Source organism: Mizuhopecten yessoensis, unplaced genomic scaffold, assembly GCF_002113885.1.
Source record: "Mizuhopecten yessoensis strain PY_sf001 unplaced genomic scaffold, ASM211388v2 scaffold10911, whole genome shotgun sequence".
Classification (NCBI taxonomy): Eukaryota; Metazoa; Mollusca; class Bivalvia; order Pectinida; family Pectinidae; genus Mizuhopecten; species Mizuhopecten yessoensis.
Genome location: NW_018408783.1, coordinates 1,043,161 through 1,068,337, shown reverse-complemented (window position 1 = coordinate 1,068,337; position 25,177 = coordinate 1,043,161). Strand labels below are relative to the sequence as shown.

The window sequence follows — 25,177 nt, the reverse complement described above, 5'->3', positions numbered from 1 at the left end:
GTCATGTGTATACTTGGGTATGTCATGTGTGTATTTGGGTATGTCATGTGCATATATGGGTATATCACGTGTGTATTTTTGTTTGTCATATATGTTCTTGGGTATGGCATATGTAGGTATTTTGACATGTTATCTGTTTACTTGAGTACCTAACACATATTTTTCAATTGTCATTTGCCACAAAAAGTCTATGAATTTCTTGTGTGTATAATGTGCTTTGTACGATGTATAACTGCATTAAACATATTCACGTGTTTTTGTATGGGGGTTTCTGGGGGGTTTCATGGCTCAGATTTGATGTCTCTTTAATTCGGTTAGTTTTTGTTTTTTTTAAGTACTGTTCTTTTAAATCTGCTTTCATCAGTGAAATTATCATATAAGATGTACTTTGATGCGTAAATGACTTTTGTTAAACATTTTTCATTTTCCCCTATGATATATGTTTCCTACCAAGTCGGTATATGGTTGTATCTTCTCTGTCGTTACAGACACATTCCATCAACACGCACAGAGAACAGAGACTCCGTCTGTCACAGGCTGAAGCCGACTGTTTTGATATAATAGACAACAATGAGACTTACCGAAACCCTACCGGAGGTATGTATGCCCAGTCCTTATGAAAGGGAACTAACATTTAACTTGGGTTTATTTTGGTGTCAGGTATCCCCGTTGTATTTTTAATTATGTATTAATATTGTATATCTAGTATTTGTTTTCATTTCCGCAAATTTTTGACAGATGTAACAGTGATATGGATTGAATAGCAGACAGGTCAATTGAAATTCTTTCCGTGAGTGGCTGTACATTTGATGTTATATATTTACAATGTACTAAGAGTATATAAACTGATTGATTTAAGGATACTTTGAAATGAAAAATGAAATAGAGTAATACTTTGTAACAAATCAGTTGAGATAACTCCAACATAATCAACACAATGGGTGATAAACTCATAGGATACCACACAAACAAGACGCAAACAACTTACAATCACACATCTAACACAGTTATACTCTCCAAGTATACTAAGTATCCCCGACCTTCCGCGTATTGTGTATTATTATTAAGTATATTGAATGCCGACAAATGTTCACCCTTCGACGATAAAACTTCGCTGTTTATTTCCCCGTCACATTTAACAATGTGTTTTATGTTGTTTACTAATGTTCACTATCATGATAAATTTACCCTCATTACAGAGGACGAAAAGTAACCCGTTTTGATGCAAAGACGATTTATCATATAACTACACACGTGTACTAAAAATACATCGGATACACAGACACATGCTTGAGGGGATATCAAGTATGATTTTACTGCTAATTATCAGTATTTATATGATCGTAGGCCCGATAACAAGTCCGATTAGAAAAATAATTTTTGACTTTGAAGACAACCCTTGGCTTCCCTGCATTCAAATATATTTCGAAATCAGGCCGGCCTTGGAAATATTCTTCGTGTTCGTATTCCTGACACATGTTACACATGGCCTATGTTTATGTCAGATAGCCTTTTACCGAGGTAACCGACGTGTCTTGATTGAACATAATACACACATTTGTATGTAAACCAACATCTAATAACATTGCACTACACTGCTGTTTCGTCCTTTTAGAACTTAACGACAATGCTGAGGGTCATGAAGGTCGAACTACAAAGTGGTCCAAACTATTGTTGAAACAGAAGTAGAGGTGCATTAAACACCTTGATAATCATACGAATTTAAAAGATAACTTAGGGCACTGAATAACGTCTTTTCCCACAACCACTGTAGGCCTCCTCACCCAGGACTCATTGGATAAACCTGAAAGGAGTTGGAAAACATTTTTGGTTATCCACTGTGGGATGGACCTTGATTTATGACGTCACGTATCAATGCTTTTCGACGTCATTTTTTTATTGTGACGTCATGCCCCATGGCAATTGTTTCCCCATCAGAAACACACATGATGTATTTTCCAGGGGGGAAATCTGGTTTTTCACATAAAATACGAACGTTATGGGAGAAACAGGTCCCCAAACTCGTGATGATTAGTTATCACATTTATCTAACTCTCGTTAGTTAATTTTCAAATTGTTAGAGACACTCGGTAAACATGGTGTCTTTATACAATTTGAAGATTAACTAACACGAGTTAAATATGCATGATAACTAACCATCACCCGTTGGGGAACCGCTACTTATCTTGAACGATGAACGCAAGATATAAACTATAAACTATAAAATTGGATAATTTTTATGCTACGCCAAGAATGACTTCCGCGCATATACCATTTGCTGCGCATGTATAAAAAACATTTTTTTTTCAATGGAAATCTGGAAATTGATCTTCTTTATTGATTGAATGCATAAACTGATGTATCAAAAATGAAAATATAGGCATTTACATTAAAATTACAAAATTGGTTATAAACGTGTTCAAGTTCAGCATTCAGTAACCATGACTGAGACGAGATCAATTCAATCACGGCTTCTACAGTTTAACAAGTATCCAATATACCTTTGGGACGGTGTTTAGAATAGGGTAGCTTCAAAAATAAACCTCAGATTTACTGCTTAAATTGATATAAGCTTAACCTAAACTTGACATTTTAAGATGTTGAAGCTGTCATTACATGTTTAGAGGTGTCAGAAAGCGGTCTTATTCCGACAACCCTTGTTAATCAGAAGAGTGAAAACAGCCTGGTCCATTAGTATACAACAGAGTTGTCAGAATGATGTCGGCAGATTAACCACCTAATTTATATAGTGCAGACGTTCATATTTTAGCGGTAGTCTCATTGAAGCATTTCGGGCTTAGATAACATTGCGCTTCATTATAAATGCGACAATGGACGTTCTGGCATATTGTCCTCTTTTCAATATTTTCGAGACGAACCCATTCATAAATGTATATGATGGTGTTTGATAGGGCACTAAGATATGTAGGTCTACAGTACGTGTTTAGTGCCTTATCTAATACCATCGAAACAGCTGTGTAATGCAGTTACTTTTTTACATACAGTATCAATTAACTTAATTTTATACGTGATACCACATTTATGTTTATCTTGAGTTCATATTTTAATCAAAACCGTTTCCTCAGCGAAATGCCTCTTTGATAGTGCTATATGTGTTCATATTTACCAATTAGATAGAACTTTTCAACATAAAGAAGATAATGTGCACAAACGTGACAAAGGAACGGTGATAATATGAATACACTTTAACTATATAAATTCTTAAACTTTAAGGATATAATCCTCTATTTACTACGGATCACCCTGGGTTGTTCTGTATGTGTTTATGTGTGACACGATCCCTGTCGTTGTAACAGGTCTATTCTGTGATAAAACTTGGGATGACGTTATGTGCTGGAATGCCACTCCCGCCGGAACTGTCGCACAACAGCGGTGTGCCAACTACATCGACGGGTTCATGAAGTCGGGTAAATAGTTCAAATCAATGCTTAGATCGGTAATTGTGACGGAACTATATTCATGTATGATTTCTGAAATGTCCTTTTTTGACACGTCCTCTCATTTCATAGCAATATGAACTGTTAGTATTGCTACACTTTATGTTCTAATTTGATATATAATTAATGTTTAATCCTGAGATATGAACATCAAATCAAGTTTGACGACATTAATGTAATTTGAAGCTAGGCTATATTTTGTTAATTCATTCTGACCTTGTGGTACAAATATTTTAGTTTACTACCCTGACAGCGCTATGCCCATTTGTTACTTATAGAATAGCACATGTTAACAACGTTATTTGATTTACTTTTTATTATCTTAACATTTCTTGTTTGAAAACTTGAGTTGTTAACACTTATTCCTTTCATTTTTAGCATATGCCAGCAGATATTGTACAGAAAATGGAACATGGTTTATCAACCCAAAGACAAACCAGACGTGGTCGGATTACACACCGTGCGTCCCTCTAAAAGGGCTGACTACAATTGGCGTGCGTACGTTTCCTTATATCTGGAATAGGTACTAGAGGGGTACAGTTAGGACGCGTAAGCATGACCGAAAGCATATATGCATCGTTTATAATTCTAGACGGAAACAATCTAAACCATACGGGTTTGAAAAAAAATGCATTAATCATGAAATTGTACATTATTTTAAGACTTTAAGAATAACGAAAACAATCTAAACCATACGGGTTTGAAAAATGCATTAATCATGAAATTTTACATTATTTTAGTACTTCAAGAATAACGAAGACAATCGTTAAAAGGAGAACTTATTCAGCCATATTCTTTTATTGATAAAAGCCTTATATATTGGGATATAGATTTAATTTTGGTTTGGTGTTTAGTTTGTGTTGTTTTAATCATTTTGGGTTGTTAGTTTGATATTCACTTGTTTGAAACGCGAATCATTTAGCATTAGTATTTATTTACAAAATTATTTTGGATGTGTACATAAAAAATTCAAATAGACATTTTATCCTTAAGCTTGCGTTTTTTTAAAATATACATGCTTTTTTTTAGCTATATAATACCTGTTTCTGATATAACTTATTCTTACTTCTAGAATGTCTTTAGTATGAAAATTATAATTTTTAGTTCTATATTGTATTGTTTTGAAGTTGTACCTCGCATTTTCGTTTCTAAATGTACATTACTATCATTGTCTTTTGTTGGACATGTTGTTATATTCAGACATGTTGTTATATTCAGACATGTTGTTTTATTCAGACATGTTGTTATATTCAGACATGTTATTATATTCAGACATGTTGTTATGTTCAGACATGTTATTATATTCAGACATGTTGTTATATTCAGACATGTTGTTTTATTCAGACATGTTGTTATATTCAGACATGTTGTTATATTATGTTTATGTTAATTACAGTGTTTACTTGATCATTATATTTTAAGTTTACGTACTATTTTATTTCAGTTTAATACCATATTTTAACATCTACTATATTTGTAAAATGACATCATGTTTTAATTGTGCATTGCTTTTAATATTGCATGTTAAACTCATGGATATTCATGCGAATCAGCTCTGAATATTGCCATCCTTGTATAAATGCTATTTTATACATTTCCATATTGTTTCATTGTTGGCGTTTACAGGAGCACCTGCCTAGGATCCGACTTATGTACAACATTGGTTATGGTGTTTCTCTGTGCTCCCTGGTCATAGCTGTCTTTATAATGCTGTGTTGCAGGTTGGTATCTCACGTGATAAATAACATGTACCCTTGAACTTCGTTCGCTGCTTAAACTGATCAAAAAGTAATCATAGAAAAACATACAAACACACATGGAATCTTTCTCCTTAGTAAAGTGGTTGTATGTTTTATGTCAGACGTAATTGAAATTGCGCTCACAGGTTATTGGTTTTCTGACTTGCTGACAAATGCAAATCAATGGCATCGTTCAAAGAAGGCGTCCATCTGTATCTCATGTTTATATTTTTCTCGAAGTGTTTTGCAATATATACGAAAGTGTTTTTTTGACTCGCTCAATAACAACAACCAGCCCAGGATATTGATGACGGAATTCGAATGAACGCCATTGATAATAACAACGAGATATAGCCGAGGGTATCGATGATAGTCGTTTGATAACTTTTACTGACAATAACAACAGTAATGAAACGGGATGAAAACATTATGATACATGTCGATATTGCCTTATAATCATATTTCTTCCACGCGAAAAATATTTAATCTCAATTGGGAGGTAGTTTCAGCAAATATTCCAATAAATCATCCCATCTCCTCAGGTCTTTAAAATTATAGATCAAGTTGTTTTAATGACGTTTGATGACGCCTTGCAAATATCAAAATCGTACCTTAAACACATCTCTTGGAATATAATTGCATCTCACTAACAGATTCGTCTGATTAAATTGAGAAACTCCTACACACCTTTATACAAGTTTATCAACGTCAACAGCAAAACAATTAAATCTTGCAGGAATTAAAGCGCAATGATGGAGCTAAATTACGGGGAATAATGCTTGATGGCATATGACTGTTTACACTCTAACCTTAATCATTCTAATACACCTACAATAATATATAATGATTGATATAGTATTACAGGGGCTGTTTTATATGATGTCTTATCAAAACTGAAAACATCGACCCTCACGACAGAAGCAGGATGTTATCCGTTATGTAATGGTTCGTAACGAATAGTCCCATATGCATTACTGTTTCAGTAAAATATGTGAAAAAAATGATATCCAAATACTTTTACAGATTTGCTAAACAACAAAACATATATTCTTAACATCAATCAGGACTTATTATTATTGCAATTTATTTTCTGTGACACAGGTAAAGCTTTAGACAGGGTTTGGCATGAGGGATTTTTATAAGCTAAACAATCTGTTATATTAGGTCAACTACTATCATCGTTTAAAAGATAGAAAGCAACGGGTCATTCCTTAAGGCCATTTCTCTACATTAAGGTCAGTAAAGTTGGCATACCGCAAGGGTCAGTTCTGGGACTATTTTCATTTTGAAATTACATTATAAATTAGCACATCACTTTTTAATACTATTGATGATAACAACAAGTGTGTAGTGGCTGATTCTTTAGATGAAGACTTAGACAATATCAATATATGGGCCAAAAGATGGGATGTTAAATTTAACCCTTTAAAAACTTAATCGGTTATATCTACAAGAAAGAGAAATAGTTTACACCGTCACCTCAATTTGCCGACACAGACATTACTACTTTTGACTCGTATGAACACATTGGAGTCACACTAGCTGCAGAGGATACTTGAAACAAGCATATTCAAGTCATGTATGAGAAAGCATTCTAAAGATTAAATATGATAGCATACCTAAAATATAAAAAAGAGGCACATGCATTATTCCTGCAAACCATAAGAGGCGACTAAGTGTGAACCCCCTGCTGTGACTGTTACAAATCCATCGCAGTATTGAGAGGCGACTAATGAGACATTCCGTAGCATGTTGGAGATTTGTCACATTTACCGGGGATTTCCACATGCACATGTTCCACGTTTTTGATATCTCTCGTTGACTCACTTTATATGATAGTGCATCTTGCCCAAGAATAGGTCCTCTACATCAGCGTCCCTTGTCCGCGATGCTCTCAGCTTAGTTGCTGCCTTCGGCTGTCTTTAGCCGAGGGGACCATTGGTTTTATATAATAGCTATATTTTCAATTATAGTATATCAATTCTATCTTCTTGTAATATGATGTATATGTGCATGTAACTGGTCTGTTTCACTGTGTCTTGAAAAAGGAGCGGATCGCTCCGAAAATTTGACAACCTTAACTTGTCCACACTGTTGGAATTACTTCGTTGCCCAATAAAATATAAAATTGATAGAGAACACGATATCACAATTTGCATTGCCTTTATCAGACACCTCTACTCGAGGATGCTGATGCTAACTAGGACAACTGCTGTCAACAAGCTATGACCATTCTTGAATCTATACAAATTGAGGCTGCAAGAATAATAACTGGTCTGCAAAAGGGAACATTACATAAACAATAGTGCAATGAGCTTGGGTGGGAAACACTTGAAAATAGACGGAAAAATCATAAATGTATACTTATGTATAACATATCTTATCTGTCTGACATTATTAATCAATTTAGAAATACTATTGATGAGCAATGATACCCATTAAAAACACTAAGATTATTTAATCCGCCAACATGTCACAGTAAACTTCAGCAGTTTTTCCCAGCATGTTCCGTGAATTTAATTATTGAAGTAATGACATCTATAGAAAGTCGAGCATGACAACTTGTTACTTACTCCTCCAATCCGCCGTTTCCAATATATTATAAGTGGTATATGTACATGCACCACACGTGAGAGAATTTGTATCATTTGTGATACCTTGTTATTAGCGTGAAATATTTTCCCACTTATTGTATATACTTATATGCCGATCAAGTACATGTGCATGCGATGGGAGAAACTAGGACAATGAAGTAATAACATCATAATGTTCTTTAAAACAAAAATCGTAAAGACAAAATTAAAGTGCATCAGCTTTTTGTCGGAAGTTGTTCATTCTTAAAAGTACAATATGATCTTATTAACTCGTTTTAGATAGAATGGATTGATTTTGCGATACTCTACTACAAATGTGCAGACGAGAGAGAAATTGCCTGTACTCTTTACCTGAATCCATAAATGGAATTACGTAACATTATTATGATGTGATGAAAAACTGTTTCTGTTTTATCTGTACATGTTGTATTTATTTTCCTTTTTTTTTTACAGACGACTGAACTCCAAGAGCAATACCCTCCACATCAACCTGTTCCTTGCCTTCATTTTCCGTGCCTTTATGTCGTTTCTGAAGGACAGCTTATTTGTGGAAGGGCTTGGATTGGAGAAGGACATCATCCGGGGAGAGGAAGGCATTATGTTCAGGAGTGATGGAATGGTTCGTACTGCAATAATAATAATTCGAGGTTCTTATATACCGCTTTATCACAACCTAGTTCGTAGGTCGTCTCAAAGCGGTTCACAAATTATTTTCCGTGGTTATCGGGCCTTTGCAACCTGCCAATACCTTTCTCAACTCCCTTGGGAGCATACAGCCGGAGCTGCCATTTCGGCGCTAACAGCTAGCATTCAACAATTCTAGCACTGCCCAACCTCGTACTCATTTACAGCTCAAGTAGACTGGAACAAGTGGAGTAAAGTATCTGTCTCATAGATACAACACAGTGCAATGCCGTGCCGTGACTCGAACCCGCAACCCTTCGGTCACGAGCCCGGCGTCTTACCACTAGACGACCGTGCCCAGTAGAAAGACCTGGAGTTGCTGGTCCGTGTACACAAGATGTTTTCTGTAACTCACGAGCTAAAAAGAAAAAACTATACTGATCTAGCAACTCTAATTATTGAAAATCTGGTGTTACATTATTTAGCAGGCTTGAATCTACAATAAACACATATTTTGCTTTCTCGTCTGAATGCTTTGGTACATGTAGTGTTGCTATTTGGAATGAGTTATCGTGGTCAATACCATACAAACTTTTCTAGTAACTTCGCCTTCTTAAAGTCAGCGACTGTTCATTTTGACCTTACTATTTTTTATTAATAGCGCACTATAGTGAGAACATTCCGAATTCAAGCACAATAGTCTTGTTTTCAAATCAGTTATATGAGGATTGGTCTTTGATAATTTTTTAATATGGCATGCATAAACATTGCAGGGCCTACGAACTTAAAACAAACCCTACAACTACTAAAACAGCTCTTTATCTAATTAATTTAGTAATGCAATATTTTTAAGTAAACAAACTGTCATAAATTGAATATAATAAGGTTACATTTAATTATCTAATCCAATACAAATCGTGAAAGGACGATAACTGAACTAATACACGTTTTGTGTAAGGTAACATATCACTTTGCGCTAATGCTTCCTTTTACTCTTTACTATCAGTTTAATTTGTTTAATAAGATATAATTATGCACCACGAAAACGGAATTGTGGAAATGTGTTTAAGAACTCTTCAAAATCTAATGCAAAATTCCTAAATCCCTAGGGAACAGCAGATTACACTGAAATTATCTTTTGCGAAAAAAGGTCTGGTTGAATCGTGTCATACGTCTCCTAGTCGACAACAGAGAGGAAAATTGCGTTAATTAAAGCACTCTACATTCGAAAGCAATGACACTTTTATTATGTTTTTATTATTTGATTACTTTTGGGTCTGTATCCCTTGGATTTTATGAAGGATGGGTTGTCAACAAATATACATGATTTATGTAATTGCTAATATCCAAAGCATTAACAGAAAATGATTGAAAAAAAAAATCATTTCACAAGAAAATTGGAGTTATCTCCCCTGCACTGTTTAATTGGATTGGTTTGACAGAATATATGCCTAGCCTGATATCCAATCAAATTGACATATATAAAGTCAATAAAATCTGTTGAAATTGAAATTTGATGTCGTTTTGTCGTTTTTATTAGGGATTTCGTTGACATTGATAGTAAACATTATATTTCTACTCCACAGCACTGGGAGTGTAAACTGCTGTTCACACTGTTTGTGTACGGGGTGCTGGCTAGTAGTATGTGGATCTTCATGGAGGCTTTGTATTTACATGTCCTTGTGTACAGGACTCTCTTCACGGAACGACACGGCGTCAAAATGTACATCGTCCTCGGCTGGAGTAAGTCAATAACACCTTCTTATACAGAAAAAAATGAAAAGTTAAAGTACGTTTATGACGAATCCAATAGGTTTCCTACACATTCTCTTTTATTTTAGATAATAAGATGGTGTTTGTGTACATAAATCACAGATTGTATAAATACTGTCAAATCAGATATTTTCGTGGGGCCCAAATTTCGTCGTTTCACGACAAAACACCATTTCATGGGCACATTAATTCGAGGACAACGAGTGGGCCAGTTCTAAATCGAGACGAGGGGGCTCAAAGACTCCTGCACATCTATGACCAAGTATAAAACAAAGCTTAGCTGAATCAAGTCATTTCGGTACATATATAACGACTATTGTACAAACGCTTACAGGGTAGTCGAAATCGACATCGATTTTGTGGACAACTCCTACACATTTTACAGCTTTGTGTGCATATGCTTCACTGGTCATTTTTCTGATGAAGGTGACAGTGTACATATCGTACTGGTCTTTGAAACGTTACATAGACAAATGTATTGGTTGTGTAAAAAGAACTTATCATAATCCATACTTACCAACCTGATAAAAAAAAAAAGATATATTCCTTATATATTGCCGTAAATAAGGTTGTTTTAAAAAAATAAATTCAACCACACACAGCTTTTCTCAGACAAAAACAAATTATCAAAAACTAACAAGCATGAAACATGAAAACATGAAAGTTCGAAATAGATATGAAATATGTATATTGCGTGAAATCGAGCAGTACATATGTATCCCAGTGTACGTTTAGAGTAATAAAAACGAATTGGTTCAAAAACCATTATACAACTCGGTTAAAATATATATACAGTACCATTTTTTTCTTCTACAGAGATAAAGAATACCTAAAAATCACACTTTTGGGGAATTCGATTATCGAGCACACTCCTGTTTCAAACGTAAATGAAAGTAAATTTGGGAGATGTCCTATGCTATCTGCAGTAGATGAGTGCTGTACGAGATAGCTGAGTTTATAAGAACACCAGTTGTGTTGCTGCTTATCAGGCAGGCACAAAGCGCCGTAAGGTATTTTTCCTTTCCTGACTATCAGACAAGCACCAAGGGGAGCAATGCATCTCACACTCCCGGAGGTACACGCACATGCACATGCGCAGCAGGTAGCACTGCTTCCGTGTACACAAAAAACAATAGCGCACAGCAACATTACAAGATCGGCATTCAGACCGCATCTGTTAACTAGATTTGAAAACAATATTTTATACGATTAAGACATACTGCGATATGTACAATTTTTGAATGCATGTATTTCAAAATAACATGTTTTGTAAGAAAAGATTGCCAACTAATATTGTTTGCCAGATCTTTAAAAATAAAGAAATAGAAATAACCATTGTTCATTTTGCCGTTAATTCATGACGTAGGCACACCGTTTCTTGAGACGTCATAGTGATTGGTATATATATGTACATGTATTAAACGCGCACATTTCTATAATACACGAGCTTGTGTTGATTAGGTACACGCGGCTATAGTATATACTCCAGATATGCATAGAGTTGTAAACAAACAAAATCAGTGCGTTTTAATACCTACCAACAATTTACACGAATAGTGGGTGGTCCTTTGTAGACATACGGGGTTAATAGACAGTGCTCTATTACTTAAAACACATGCAGGGACTACCAGAGGCTAGTACCGATTTCGACATAAGGTCGTCACTATTTAGTACCACTGATGAGCCTTAAATTGACAAAATGTTTAGCCTTTTTTGTTTCTGCATCAAGATATACAATTTGAAAAGGTGGTCCCATGCTTCGTACTTATTAACTTAATCGAGGGTATTAACGTCGGAATATTATTTTGCAACAAATTAAAAGAAAGAATCTGTTCATTAATAATAATTTACTTATTGATACCTTCGATTGGAACATTGAAAGAAATGTCTGGAAAAAATTGTGGTCTTTAAAGCGTAATGTTTTGATTTTGATTATAAAGAAATTTGTGTCATGATCGCAGTTTTATGGACAGGCGATCTTAAATGTTGGTGTCACATTTTTGTTGTTGGATTAAATGTACATCGTTATATTTTTACTTTACTCTTCGTGCATTGTGTTGTAGTACTTCCAGTGGTCTTTCTCATACCGTGGGTCATCGTACGAATCAACTTCGAAGACTTACTGTAAGTATAGCTGTTTATTATAGTAAAACGTGGTTTATGAGTGGTAAGTACGATATAAACGGACAAACAGAAAGAAGTGGTAATTTACGATTTATGTATCTAGTTCAAAACTATTAAAGCGATATATTCTTTAAAACAATGGAATATTTCGTTAATTCACACTATTGTTATTCATGATTATATAGAGACTATTATGTTTATCTTTATATATGATTAGGGTGTTGTTTGTCTCCAACGAATGAAAATCGACGGAAGTCGGAGAGAAACGTGCAGGGAGTTAACATCTGTCTCTTACCAATAATTACAGCACATGACCTGGTATTTTTTCAATGATTGTAACAGCAGGTCAAAAACAAAAAATGACTACAGCTCGAACATGATAAATTATTACCCATATTGCATCGTAATCAAGTACAAGGGCGATAAGTACAAGGGCGACAACTCTGTTAACCTTACACGATTATATCATGAGGTAACACCACAGTGATTAATATCATATGTTTATCTGCTACAGATGCTGGAATACCAGTCCTACAAAGGAGTTTATGTGGATAATCACCGGCCCAGTTATCCTCACGACTGTGGTAGGATACGTTTTAAATAATTATCTTAAATCTTACATAAAATGTTCATGTTTATCAAACACCAGTGTGAACGTCAGTATCATGTTAGTATGTTCGCATGACTTAATTCAATGTGATATGTGGGCATACACATTTCTGCGTATACTGTTTTCTCTATCTGTGAAAATTATATTTACAAGATGAAAATCAACCTTTCTATGTTTCTTATTTCAACTGTTCCTGTATGAATATATAAAATATATTTGCACACATGATTGCTCTCGGTACTGTGACAACAATATAGATAAAACGCGAAAACCAAGTAGTGAAATACCTCTTAAAAGTAATTAACAAAAAAAGGAGAGGGGGAATCTTCATTGATTTGTTTTGACCATTATTTAGCTATTAGACTTTTTTGGCTCAGCAACGGGAAAGTAACATCGGGCCTGACAACAATAATAAGGGACATGATCATTAAGACAAAATACTTTGTTGGAAGCTAAAAACACGTATTTAACCTAGAATTGATATTTCGAAGTGGGGAGGGGCCAATGTCCGAATGTGAACCTAATCTGAAAAAATGTCAGAAATATGGGTGGGCATCTACCCGATCACAAACATATGGTTAAATACGGTAATTTAGTATTGTGACTCGATCAACGATATACAATGAATGGTGCGGGCTCGAATTGGTTTATGAATAGAAACGGAAACTGGAATAAGATTTGACAACTAAAGAGTAGCAATCATGACCCCATAAGTCCACTTATAACGTCGGGGATGAAATAGCATTAGGACTAAATGAAACAGTCGTAGTGGTCTTTCTATTCACTTATGGCCAAAATGGCCAGTGACCAAAGCCTTGGTCGGAAATCTCATTTACAGTATATCCATTTTCATTTCCTCGGATTTATTATGGATAGCTAGTGGCAAAGGTTTGTCAACTGCCTAAAATGAAAAGACAGGAACGGTAAAGAATACTCAAAATGATAACGGAAACGGCTTTTGATTTACTGTGTACGGCGAATCTGATTTTCCAATGCCATGATTAAATAACGTCCTTTTTTCAATTTTTTCAGATTAATTTCATTTTCTTCATAAACATAGTGCGGGTTTTATTTACTCGAGTAAGGACTAATAGAAACGTATCTGGAGCGCGGAAAATAAGGTAAGACACGTATATATTTGATCTTAGTGTGTTACATATGTTCTACATGAATATCAGTTACCACAATGATTGTGACATATTCTTTTGCAATAAATGGAATACTCATTCAAAAATTCATTCCTTGTGTTCCATGGTGTGAAATTAGGTTTAATATGATGTAATATCACTCAATAAAAATGTTATAGTCCAATATTAGTAATTCATTGATGAGTATTGTAAAGCTGACTAAAGTTTCGCCGTTTCACTAGGTTTTGTCAAGGATTGTAATAGGCTTACAAAAAAGTATTATTGAAGATAATATCTAAGTACAATTATCTTAAATGAGTAGTTAGTCCAAAAAAGTACCACAAACGGTACCTTAGCTTATAATAATCATATACAAGTTATCATATTTATATCCTTATTGTGCCAATTAAGTTGCCAACATATATGCACAAGCGTTAGCGAAAAAATGATTTTGAGTTTTTACATGTTTTCAGTATTGTATCGCTAAAACATGTACACTGTAGCTAATCGAGCTACATAAAATGGAGCTTGTGATTGATCTCTAATATTTCCATGGTAATTTATGAAACCAAAAATAAAGGCATACTTAAAATTTGGATTATTTAGAAACATTAAACTTTTAAATGTAGTTCTTGCACTAGGCATTCATTTCAAATACCACTGAGATCTTATTGTGAATACGGAATACGGTTTATTGGCAATAATGATACTATTGCTTTTATAAAAAAGCTATCTGAACGAGGCTTAATTGTGTTTTTCATTTCTTTTCATTGTCAGAAAACTTGCCAAGTTCATTGGAGTGCTGATCCCACTGTTCGGAGTGTGTTACATAGTGTTTGCCGTCCTGTTTAGAGTAGAACTGGATGAAGACCTAGATATACCGTATTTATATGGCGAAATGTTCTATAACTCCTTCCAGGTAAATGATGTTGACATTTGTATGTTAAATATTGATTTAAGCAACGGGAAATGAAATGATACCATTTAGGGTATTTTAACGTATAACGAGTCAAAATTTGGAAATGATTCTCAAGGTAAGGATGAAAACCATATGAGTGCGTCGAGAAAATGTTCACACAATGTACTTTGATAAACGTTTCTTAGTCAAACTGTAGAATTAGGGTAATGACCTGAAAATACAAGTTTGTTTGTATTTGTCATATCTGGCTTAAGAGGAAAACTTTGTGTATTTCTAATATATGAAAAATAGTTTGCTGAAATGTTCAACAGATAATAAATTACTTCATCATAATTAATCTGTCAAACCGACTAGACTCTACCAATCCTATACCGAATAGTAGTTAAGTACAGTGTAAGTATTATGATTAATGTCCACATTTGTTTTTAAGTTATCTGATAAAGGACAACATCTAGGTTACTCATTACCCTTACCACGGAGGCAAGTGTATGTACACTGATTCCAAGGTAGCCACCAAAGATACATTTGACTCTTACAGAAACTCAATTATCTATTGTCAGCAGTATTACAGATCCAGTGCTAATTCTCTAGTGCTGGTACTTTTTTGAATCAATGGTCCCTATTCTAGTCCATTTGACAGCTCTCTAACCATTGCACAGGTCCTATAGTTCTTGGCAAATCTCTATTAAAGGTACATGTACCCGTCTTAGTTATTCAGGTAATTCACCTTCCATTACACCTGTCCTAGCTGTCATGACAACTCTTTATCACTGCCACATGTGCCTATCCTGGTTATCCGGGCAATTGTCCATCCATCCCGCCTGTCCTAGCTGTCATGGCAACCACTGTTCTAGTTATCTAGGTAACTCTCTATCTTTTCTGCTTGTTGTAGTCCTCTTGGCATCTCTCTATTCATTGCACCTGTCCTAGCTGCCTTGACAAATCTCTATTAAAGGGACCAGTCCTAGTCCCCTTGGCATCTCTTTATTCATTTTATCTGTCTTTGCTGTCTTGACAAAGCTCTATCAAAGGGACCAGTCCTAGTCCCCTTGGCATCTCTCTATTCATTTTATCTGTCCTTGCCGTCTTGACAAAGCTCTATCAAAGGGACCAGTCCTAGTCCCCTTGGCAGCTCTCTATTCATTGCACCTGTCCTGGTTACCTTGGCAAATCTCTATGAAAGGAACCTGTCCTAGTCCCCTTGGCATCTCTCTATTCATTGCACCTGTCCTAGGCTCTTTGCAATTCGCTAGCACTCTATCGATGAGTGTCCTAGATACTTGAATCCACACTGTCAAAAGCTCCAACTCTAGACCCCACGTCTTTTTTATCGATGGTAACCGTCCCTGATCTTATGATACATCTCTATCAGCGACACCTATCCGAGTTTCCACTTTTTTTTGACGATTGCATCTGTCGATGATATCCTGGCAAATCCATGTAAATAACACCTGTTCTTGATCCTATAATACATAGTGGTTGTCCGTACTCATACCGTTAACTTTAATGTCAGGCATATAAGGTTTACAGGAAATTGTGTAAATTAACGCTATTTAGTACGCTTCTGATATTTATTCTCTCGAACAGGAAATTAAAATTGTAGCAATGTCGGGATTGGCATGTAATTTCCCGTGCCTCTGCTTGCCTATGGCTTCTGAATAGGAATATCCCCAGTCCGTATTCAATTTGTTGTTAACTTTTTTGTTGAGTTGAATACAGCAAGAAACAAGAACGATCAAGTTAAAACGGTGTATTGTGTATTCGTTTATATCATAAGATACTATCATGCGGAACCCACATATGAATTAAATAGCACCTTTAAATCGCAGCTTACACAGATTTATCATAATATATATATGTTTCTGATATAGAATAGGTTGCTTTCCAATTTAACTCTAATAAAAGATGATTATACGTAAGACAAATTGTTTTTGTTTGTATTCGTTTTATTTTCAGATTTTTTTTATACAAAACAAAGTACATGTTCATGTGTATCACATATGTAATTTGTAATAGTTGAAAACCGCACACACACACATCTTGCTTCCACTTTCACACAAACAATTATTGATTGTCATCTTAATACATTTTTCATAAGTGTACATTTACATTACGTTTGTATAAGAAAAGCAGAAAAGGAAAGTTAATAAAAAGAAAAAATAGACAGGATGAGAAAAAGACACCGACAAAACATAATATGACACAAAAACATAGACAGACACATTTTATTATTAAAATCCTTTACCATGGTTATTCAATTCCTGATGAATTTACTTTGAAAGGTGGAGATAATCATTGGCACTATCGCTGAAAAAGTTAATGCTTTCTATTATAAATTTGTATAGTTCAAACTATTCTACCTTTAACCAAATCCTAAGCAGACCGGCAATCTAAAATTATCTTTTTAACGAATATAGAGGAAACAACATAAATTTAACCGAAAGAAAATTTCAAAACTTTTACGTACTAGAATAGTGGTTAGACTAATTCCTACACGTGCAAAATATTGTTTATCCAACAATGCTATATGCGTCATTATTGTCATTTCAGGGATTTATTTTAGCTATACTGTTTTGCTTTCTGAACGAAGAGGTGAGTATAACAATATGTATATAATGAATCGTGCATGAGTAGCGAACCATTATCTGCCTGTCCATCGCCTCTCCTAACGTTGATATCATGACCCATTTTCTTACTTATAAAATTCCCAAAACTAGGTATATTAATACATTGAAAAAATCATATTACAATTTTAAAGCGGAAAAAGATTAAGACATGAAATATGAAAATAATATGGAGCGACAACAGCAGAGACGGACGATACATCAAACCAAAAGTAAAGACATTGTGAACTCAGCAAAAAGTTGATAATGCAACAAAGCAAACCGTCATGGAAAGCATTTCCTAGAATATATGTGACACCTGTCAAATCCAGACATATTTGTAGGCAAAATATCTATCAAATACAACAAGACGTTATTTAGGCCTTTAAATGGCCCATGCATAACTCGATCATAAATGCCGAACACACTTTCGATATATGAAGTCGCAAAAAAGTCCGATTAATGATACAAGGAAATTATAATATGCACAATATCATCTTCAATAAGATTCAGCAGTTTGGAAATAAATTATACATGCATCAAAGTGTTACCTTCTACACAAACAATGTACGTACTAAACGTGTCGCAACGCTTCAGGACCCCATTGTTTGGCTTGATCAGTACTAGTTGGTCTTGAAACGTTGCGACAGGTTTAATTCGCATTTTGCTTGTGTAGAAAGTAAAACTTTGGTATTACACATTTCCAGACTGATGAATCATATTGAAGATACGCATAAGAAAGTTTTGTTCCTGTATCACTGTAACTGTGATAATTTCTGACACGATAACCATACCTTACGGGACTTTTATGTAGATTGACAACGGCAAACGTACTGGCCAAACTGTACTACAGTTATATCCAAAAGGAACTGAAGGGGAGGTTAACGTATGATAAAACCCCAGTGTAGTGGTGGAACAGGAACCCTTCATTAAGTGGACGATACAAACTATAAGATCAATGAGCTTCAGCTTACTATAACAGTTTTACTAAAAGATAATCCAAACATCCGTTCGATATCAGTTGAACAGACGCACAGTAATAATAAACAATGCAAAGTAATTTAATAGAAGATTTCGAGACTGCGTTCTATCAATTATAACAGATGACGTCGAAGCTGAGTGATATATATTATAACAGATCGCATCGAAGCAGTGTGATACGAAAAGAACAGACGACATCTAGGATGGGAGATATCAATTGCACTGCTGACATTGAGTCTGTGAGGTAGTAATAGAATGTATAGAACAGTTGATATCGGGACTCTGTGATACAAATAGAATGTATAGAGCAGTTGATATCGGGGCTCTGTGATACAAATAGAATGTATAGAGCAGTTGATATCGGGGCTCTGTGATACAAATAGAATGTATAGAGCAGTTGATATCGGGGCTCTGTGATACAAATAGAATGTATAGAGCAGTTGATATCGGGGCTCTGTGATACAAATAGAATGTATAGAGCAGTTGATATCGGGGCTCTGTGATACAAATAGAATGTATAGAGCAGTTGATATCGGGGCTCTGTGATACAAATAGAATGTATAGAGCAGTTGATATCGGGGCTCTGTGATACAAATAGAATGTATAGAGCAGTTGATATCGGGGCTCTGTGATACAAATAGAATGTATAGAGCAGTTGATATCGGGGCTCTGTGATACAAATAGAATGTATAGAGCAGTTGATATCGGGGCTCTGTGATACAAATAGAACATATAGAGCAGTTGATATCGGGGCTCTGTGATACAAATAGAATGTATAGAGCAGTTGATATCGGGGCTCTGTGATACAAATAGAATGTATAGAGCAGTTGATATCGGGGCTCTGTGATACAAATAGAATATTTGGCATTACAGTTTTGTAGTATTTATAGAGCAGAACTAATTATAAGTAATATAAACCCTTTTGACGCAGAGTAATTGTAGGAAATACTATGTTTCTGTCATAATATATAGTCATATGGAATACGTGCATCATAGCATAATGTGAATAGTGTTAATGGGTGTGATGTAAATATGTGTAAGTGTTTCTGTTGCTTCTGTTTTAGGGCATGGTCTCTCGTTTGACCTGTCGTCGTCATAAAGATGTACACAAACTTTATAGAAAAGGTTCTCTGTGTGTCATACCTTATCTACGTTGCTTTCTGTAGTTAGACCTGTATCACTGAAATGGCATTATTTTCCGTTTGCTCCTCAGTCACGTACCTGTCTTCGTGTGATGTTTCCGTTTGTCTCTCAAATATGTTTCTGACTTTGTGTGATGCTTGAATATGTCCCTCAGTCATGTGTCTGTCTTTGCGTGTTGTTTCCGTTTGTCTCTCAGCCATGTACCTGTTATCACGTAATGTTTCTGTTTGTCCCTCAGTCATGAACCTATTTTCTCGTCATGTGTCCGTTTGTCCCTCAGCCATGTACCTGTTATCACGTAATGTGTCCGTTTGTCCCTCAGTTATGGACTTGTTTCCGTGTGATGCTTGAGTGTGTCCCTCAGTTATGTACTCACTTTTTCTGATGCTACACAGATCACGCGCGCTTTAATTAATTATCATACTGGTTAAATATACATTGGTTCACCAACGAGTGTTGGTTCTCCAACGAGTGGTGGTTGGTCATCATGTGTATCTGCCTCGAAATAGTTCATCTTCAAATTGTAAAATGACACAAAGTTTATGTTTCTTTAAATTATGTTAGTGGGACAGACCTATGCTTTTAAATAAATAATTTGCATTACCTCTCCTGACTTAATTAAATTAATATTAATGCAAGTCTGATTTCCTTTTTGGACCTCCTGTCCTGTGTATGTTTTACATTCGCTTTTTAAAACGTTTAAACTAATGTAAAAATTAATATGGACGAAATAGCTATATAGTGCTGTGTAATACAGTTTTAGCACACTGTACTTAAAACCAAATGTTACAGTGTAATTTTCAATATAAAAGGTGATAGACGTTCATATTATAATGCAAGATAGCATATTTGTAAAGTGTTTTCTCTACTCATCTGCAAATATTATGTACATAGATTTGTCAGCACGATGTTACTATGTTTCCTGGAGTAGCTCCAATAAATGGTGTTGCGATTTTTTGGGATTGCTGTTGGTTTTTTTTTCCATAATGTTTTTTTTTTCTTTATTTTTTTTTGCGGGGTTGTTACATGTACAATGTTCTAGCTCGCCTTTGAGTATATTAAAATTGCACCATATAAATAAAGCTGTCTGCTTTTAAATGAATGTATGGAAAGGTATTTCTATGGAGACAAGATCTTTTCATATCTGATGTATAAAGTAATATATCGTGGTGTTTAAAGTCCCTTTGCACTTTACTTTTTTTAATAACTGAGTGCAAACACATTAAAAGCCTTTTTCGAGTCAGCTAAGCATATTAGCCATTTAAAGCACCATACAGCCATTTTGTTTATCCATAACTCACCAGTGGTACCGAAGGAGGAGCCGCGTTGGCCAAGTGGTTAAAGCGTCTGACACTCTGCTACCACTAGCCCTCCACCACTGGGTCGCGGGGTCGATGCCTATGAAGGGCAGTCGCCCGGTACTGGCCGTGTGTCAGTGGTTTTTCTCCGGGTACTCCGGTTTACCTCCACCACCAAAACCTGGCACGTCCTTAAATGACCATACATATGCATGTCGCTGTCAATAGGACGTAAAACACAAACCAAAACTACATAAGGTCAAACAAATTAAACCCCGTGTCTGAAGTGTCCATGAACATGTGAGCATGTCCATCAAAATAAGAAAATCTTGGTCAATCGTTTATAGTGTTACAGCTTTACATTTGTAGATAACAATAAAAAAAATATTCTTTAACTAGACTTTCATTAATGTCATGCCAGAATAAATTTCATCTATAAAGTTCAAGCATAAGGATCAGCATCAATGAGATGTAAAATAGATTCTTGTACTTAAGCATGAAATAACGAAACAAATATTAATTATCCTCGAACAGTACCACTGTCAAAAACAGTATCTATGCCTGATAAGCGATTAGAAAAATCATACCTGCCGGCACTTTTTTGAAAACGGAGAGAAAATCAACTCAACAATGAAAACAATTACTCTGATTAAAAAAATATCAGCAGGAGTACACCGGGATTCGAACCCCAAACTACTTTTTGTTATACTATTGCTCCAACAGACTGATCTACCTGTTCACCGGAATCATTTTGGCCTCACAGGGCTACATCATAAATGAAGTGAAGAGGAGTTAACTACATAAACGAAATAATCGCTATGGTGGGGAAGGGATCATTAAAAAGACTTCAGAAATACTACGAAAGGGGTAAGGTATCGGGACAGTAACAATTTAGATCATGACATTATTTGTATGACATGATGTTTATATGGTTTAATAGCGTTCGTTGTATGTCATCACATTATATTTTCATAAATGTAATTGCATATCATGATATTAATAACGTGTCAAAGCGTCTATTTTAATCATGGTGTAGATTTGATTTTATGGCGTTGATGGAGTGTTATATTGTTAATAAAACCTTAAGGACTTGTTTAATTTCACGCTAAATTCACGTTAGTTCGAGTGCATATTTATTTTTATCGATGTGGCATGATTACTCTACACGTCTTTGCTGCTTTTAAGCACGCATTTGTGATTGACAGGGTTATCAACCATTATTTCTGGGAAGCATCAATTCTCTAATGAACGGAGTTCATAAGCATATACCGTTAAACTCTAAGATCGTTTATGCTGGTGATATAAATCAAGATTCCTAGGGGTTTTGCCATTGTTCTCTTACGATACATCTACGTAAATATTGATACAAATGCAAAATAGGTTTTCAACGCAAGACATTATTATGCTTTTTAAGAATGATGTTTTGTAGAGATCTTGTTGAAACATTCTATTAGTTAGATTATCGTTTTAACGACTTGTTAGGGCGATTGAAATGTCATTGATATATCTGCCGTTCTTGTATAAGGTATACACTTTATACAATATAACCCTAATGATGTATTGTTTCAACGCGAATAATGACGGTTGGAGGGCACCACGATTCAGAAAAGTGGTAATTTCTTCTTTTTGATAAATTGTATGCGCCGTTTCGAATCTGAACAGGAACATCTAACATGTTTATTTATTCAAAGTAAATATGATGGAGGATTGCGTTGACGGTGGTTATAGAGGAAATCATTGGGAATTTTTTTCAGATGAGCTATCACACCTTGCATGGCACGTTCGTCTTATTTATTATTATTTTTATGTTTTAGTAATCCATCAATTTTTTTTCAGGAACCAAATCATTGAACATAACATAGTGTGCGTGAAATGCTTATGAATTTAATAAATACGTAGTGTGTAAAACGTCTCATGAAATGTTACAAAATTGTTATAGTATAAATGTACAGTTTGAAGCTGTTGACAATTTAACAGAACGTACTAGTTTGTGTGTAGAATATTTGTAGTATGTATGTTGCTGATGGGGACAATTTCAATTATGTATTAATATGTATGTGATACGTATGTAGCAATTGATGACGATACGTCAACTGCAAATATGTGACTCTCAACAAATACTTCATAATACTATTATAAACAATGTTGCCATTGGATATAGACTGTCTTCGACTTTCCTAGATCCTACATTTGCTATACAATGTATACAATGTATTGCAGGTTCATCTCGAGCTCCAGCGGTTCTGGCACAGGTATGCACTCGGACGCCATGACAGTTATATTTACACGAGAACCGCTTTCATGTCATCCTGGCGACATGGATCTCAAGTATCGCGTATTCCCTCTAATAATGGTCAAACCAGTGACACTTCGGTCAATGGCCGGCTGTTGTGGTCATCACGAAAAAGCAGTAACTACAACGCAGCCAAAAAGGGACCTAAAAACTATAATACAAGAACGTCATGGAAACGAGACAATACTTTGGACTCAAACGGATCCTTGAGAACCCGACCCGGAGAGACGGATAGTAAAACTAGCTACTTAGGACTACCACAGAGAGAATCGAGCAGGCAGGAGTTCATTGAAATGAGGTGAAAGGATATTCGTGGGGCCCTACGGATAAATATGTGTGTAGCCAAACAGCATATATGGACATCCATCGCCTGCTGTTAAATTGAACCGTAATTAGATGATCGTGCAGTGCTAACATCGCCGGATCTTTAGCATGCGTACTACTTTAACGAAGATATAAATATATTGACATGCATGTATTTCCGTAATGTTCAAATTAATCGGGAACTGAACTAAAACAGGATAGCTGCCTGTCAATTAACTTCATATGGTAAACGTAATATTGTGATAAATGTGTACATTTCCAATCACAAGGTTGGTACAGCAATATCGCTTCCTCATTGGACATCTACATTTCAACGAACTCATACTGCTTGGGTAATTTATCATCATCCCAATGTCTTACATGATAAGTAGGGGGAGGCAAGCAGCCAGTTGTGTGTTTTTGACTAATGACTGGAATTAAGACGTTATCTATTTCTAAGTAGGATATAATTGAAATACACGGAATCTGGTATGAGTTGCGTAAGTAGCTATGCTGTAGAAAAAAATACAAATTAACTATTGTGATTATGTGAGAACTGCGTTGCGCCATTGATATATTAAGTATGGTTGGATGAGAATAAATTGAACTGATTATTAAACAATAGTACAATAGAACAATAACTTTTGTTCGCTTCTGTAAGACGGCTGTGTCAACATCTGACTGGCATTAGAATGATATCATTTATGTATGTGTAATTTGTATCATATATATTATTATGTAAATGAACGTTTGTTTATCTAATTCTCGCTTTGTTTTTGTTCAAAAAATGGTTTGATTACTGTATACAAGGAAACGTTTGCCCTGCGCCTGTAAATTCCATATTTAGGCGTAATTGTGGCAAAGAAATCCAAGTATGCATAATTTCTCGTATATTTCAACATAAATGGTAATTACATTGCAATCATGTATACGGTATAATCTGGAACAAGTAACTGTTCTAATGTCTTATGGCACGAAGGGCTGATAACTCTCTTAGAACACATAGTCTCGCCTCAAGCAGGTTTGTTTGGGGTTTTTAGGGGGGGGGGGGGGTTCTTGTTAGGGCTATTATTCTTATCTTTTTGGCTCCAGCTGTTTTCATGAGTACTGATTTTGTTCTAGTGTGTTGATATAAAATCTGTTTTTTATTTGAAAACGGAAATTAATTTCATGTAATTTATTTTAATCAAGGACCTTCTTTTCTTAAATATATGAAAAAGATATGTATACCCTCATTACATGTGTCCTCTCATTAAGGTACATTGTATAAAGGCGCCCACCTTCCGTACATCAGTCTAAATATATCTACAATTTGAGAAAAAATATTTAGTTTGCATTGTATATCGAATTTAAATTCAATGAACCACAGCGTTCAGCACTCGAGGACAAACATCGTAACCTCAAGACAAGAACAGTAAAGGAACGGAGGGTACACCAAAGCGAACAGAAAGAAATAATTAACACCCACCTGAGGGGACATTAGGCGCCCTGGAAGGATGAGCGTTTTTTTACGCCCTATGGACTTTACGACATAAATTAACTTGCTAACTCCAGAAATAGTTACCGGGCAACAACGACACACGACACT

General features: G+C 35.2%; 1 protein-coding gene across 1 annotated transcript in view; it reads left to right on the top strand.

Moving 5' to 3' along the window:
• Positions 1 to 24,351, top strand: part of LOC110463495 (parathyroid hormone/parathyroid hormone-related peptide receptor-like) — a 104,497-nt gene extending 80,146 nt beyond the window's left edge. Inside the window, exons 2-13 of the mRNA XM_021518125.1 lie at positions 489 to 597; positions 3,318 to 3,428; positions 3,837 to 3,952; positions 5,085 to 5,179; positions 8,245 to 8,410; positions 10,002 to 10,158; positions 12,252 to 12,312; positions 12,827 to 12,896; positions 13,955 to 14,043; positions 14,827 to 14,968; positions 17,519 to 17,560; positions 23,214 to 24,351. Coding sequence (XP_021373800.1) covers positions 489 to 597; positions 3,318 to 3,428; positions 3,837 to 3,952; positions 5,085 to 5,179; positions 8,245 to 8,410; positions 10,002 to 10,158; positions 12,252 to 12,312; positions 12,827 to 12,896; positions 13,955 to 14,043; positions 14,827 to 14,968; positions 17,519 to 17,560; positions 23,214 to 23,588 — 1,533 coding nt within the window. The 3' untranslated portion in view covers positions 23,589 to 24,351. The remainder of the gene's footprint in view (positions 1 to 488; positions 598 to 3,317; positions 3,429 to 3,836; positions 3,953 to 5,084; positions 5,180 to 8,244; positions 8,411 to 10,001; positions 10,159 to 12,251; positions 12,313 to 12,826; positions 12,897 to 13,954; positions 14,044 to 14,826; positions 14,969 to 17,518; positions 17,561 to 23,213) is intronic.
• The last annotated feature ends 826 nt before the right edge of the window (positions 24,352 to 25,177 follow it).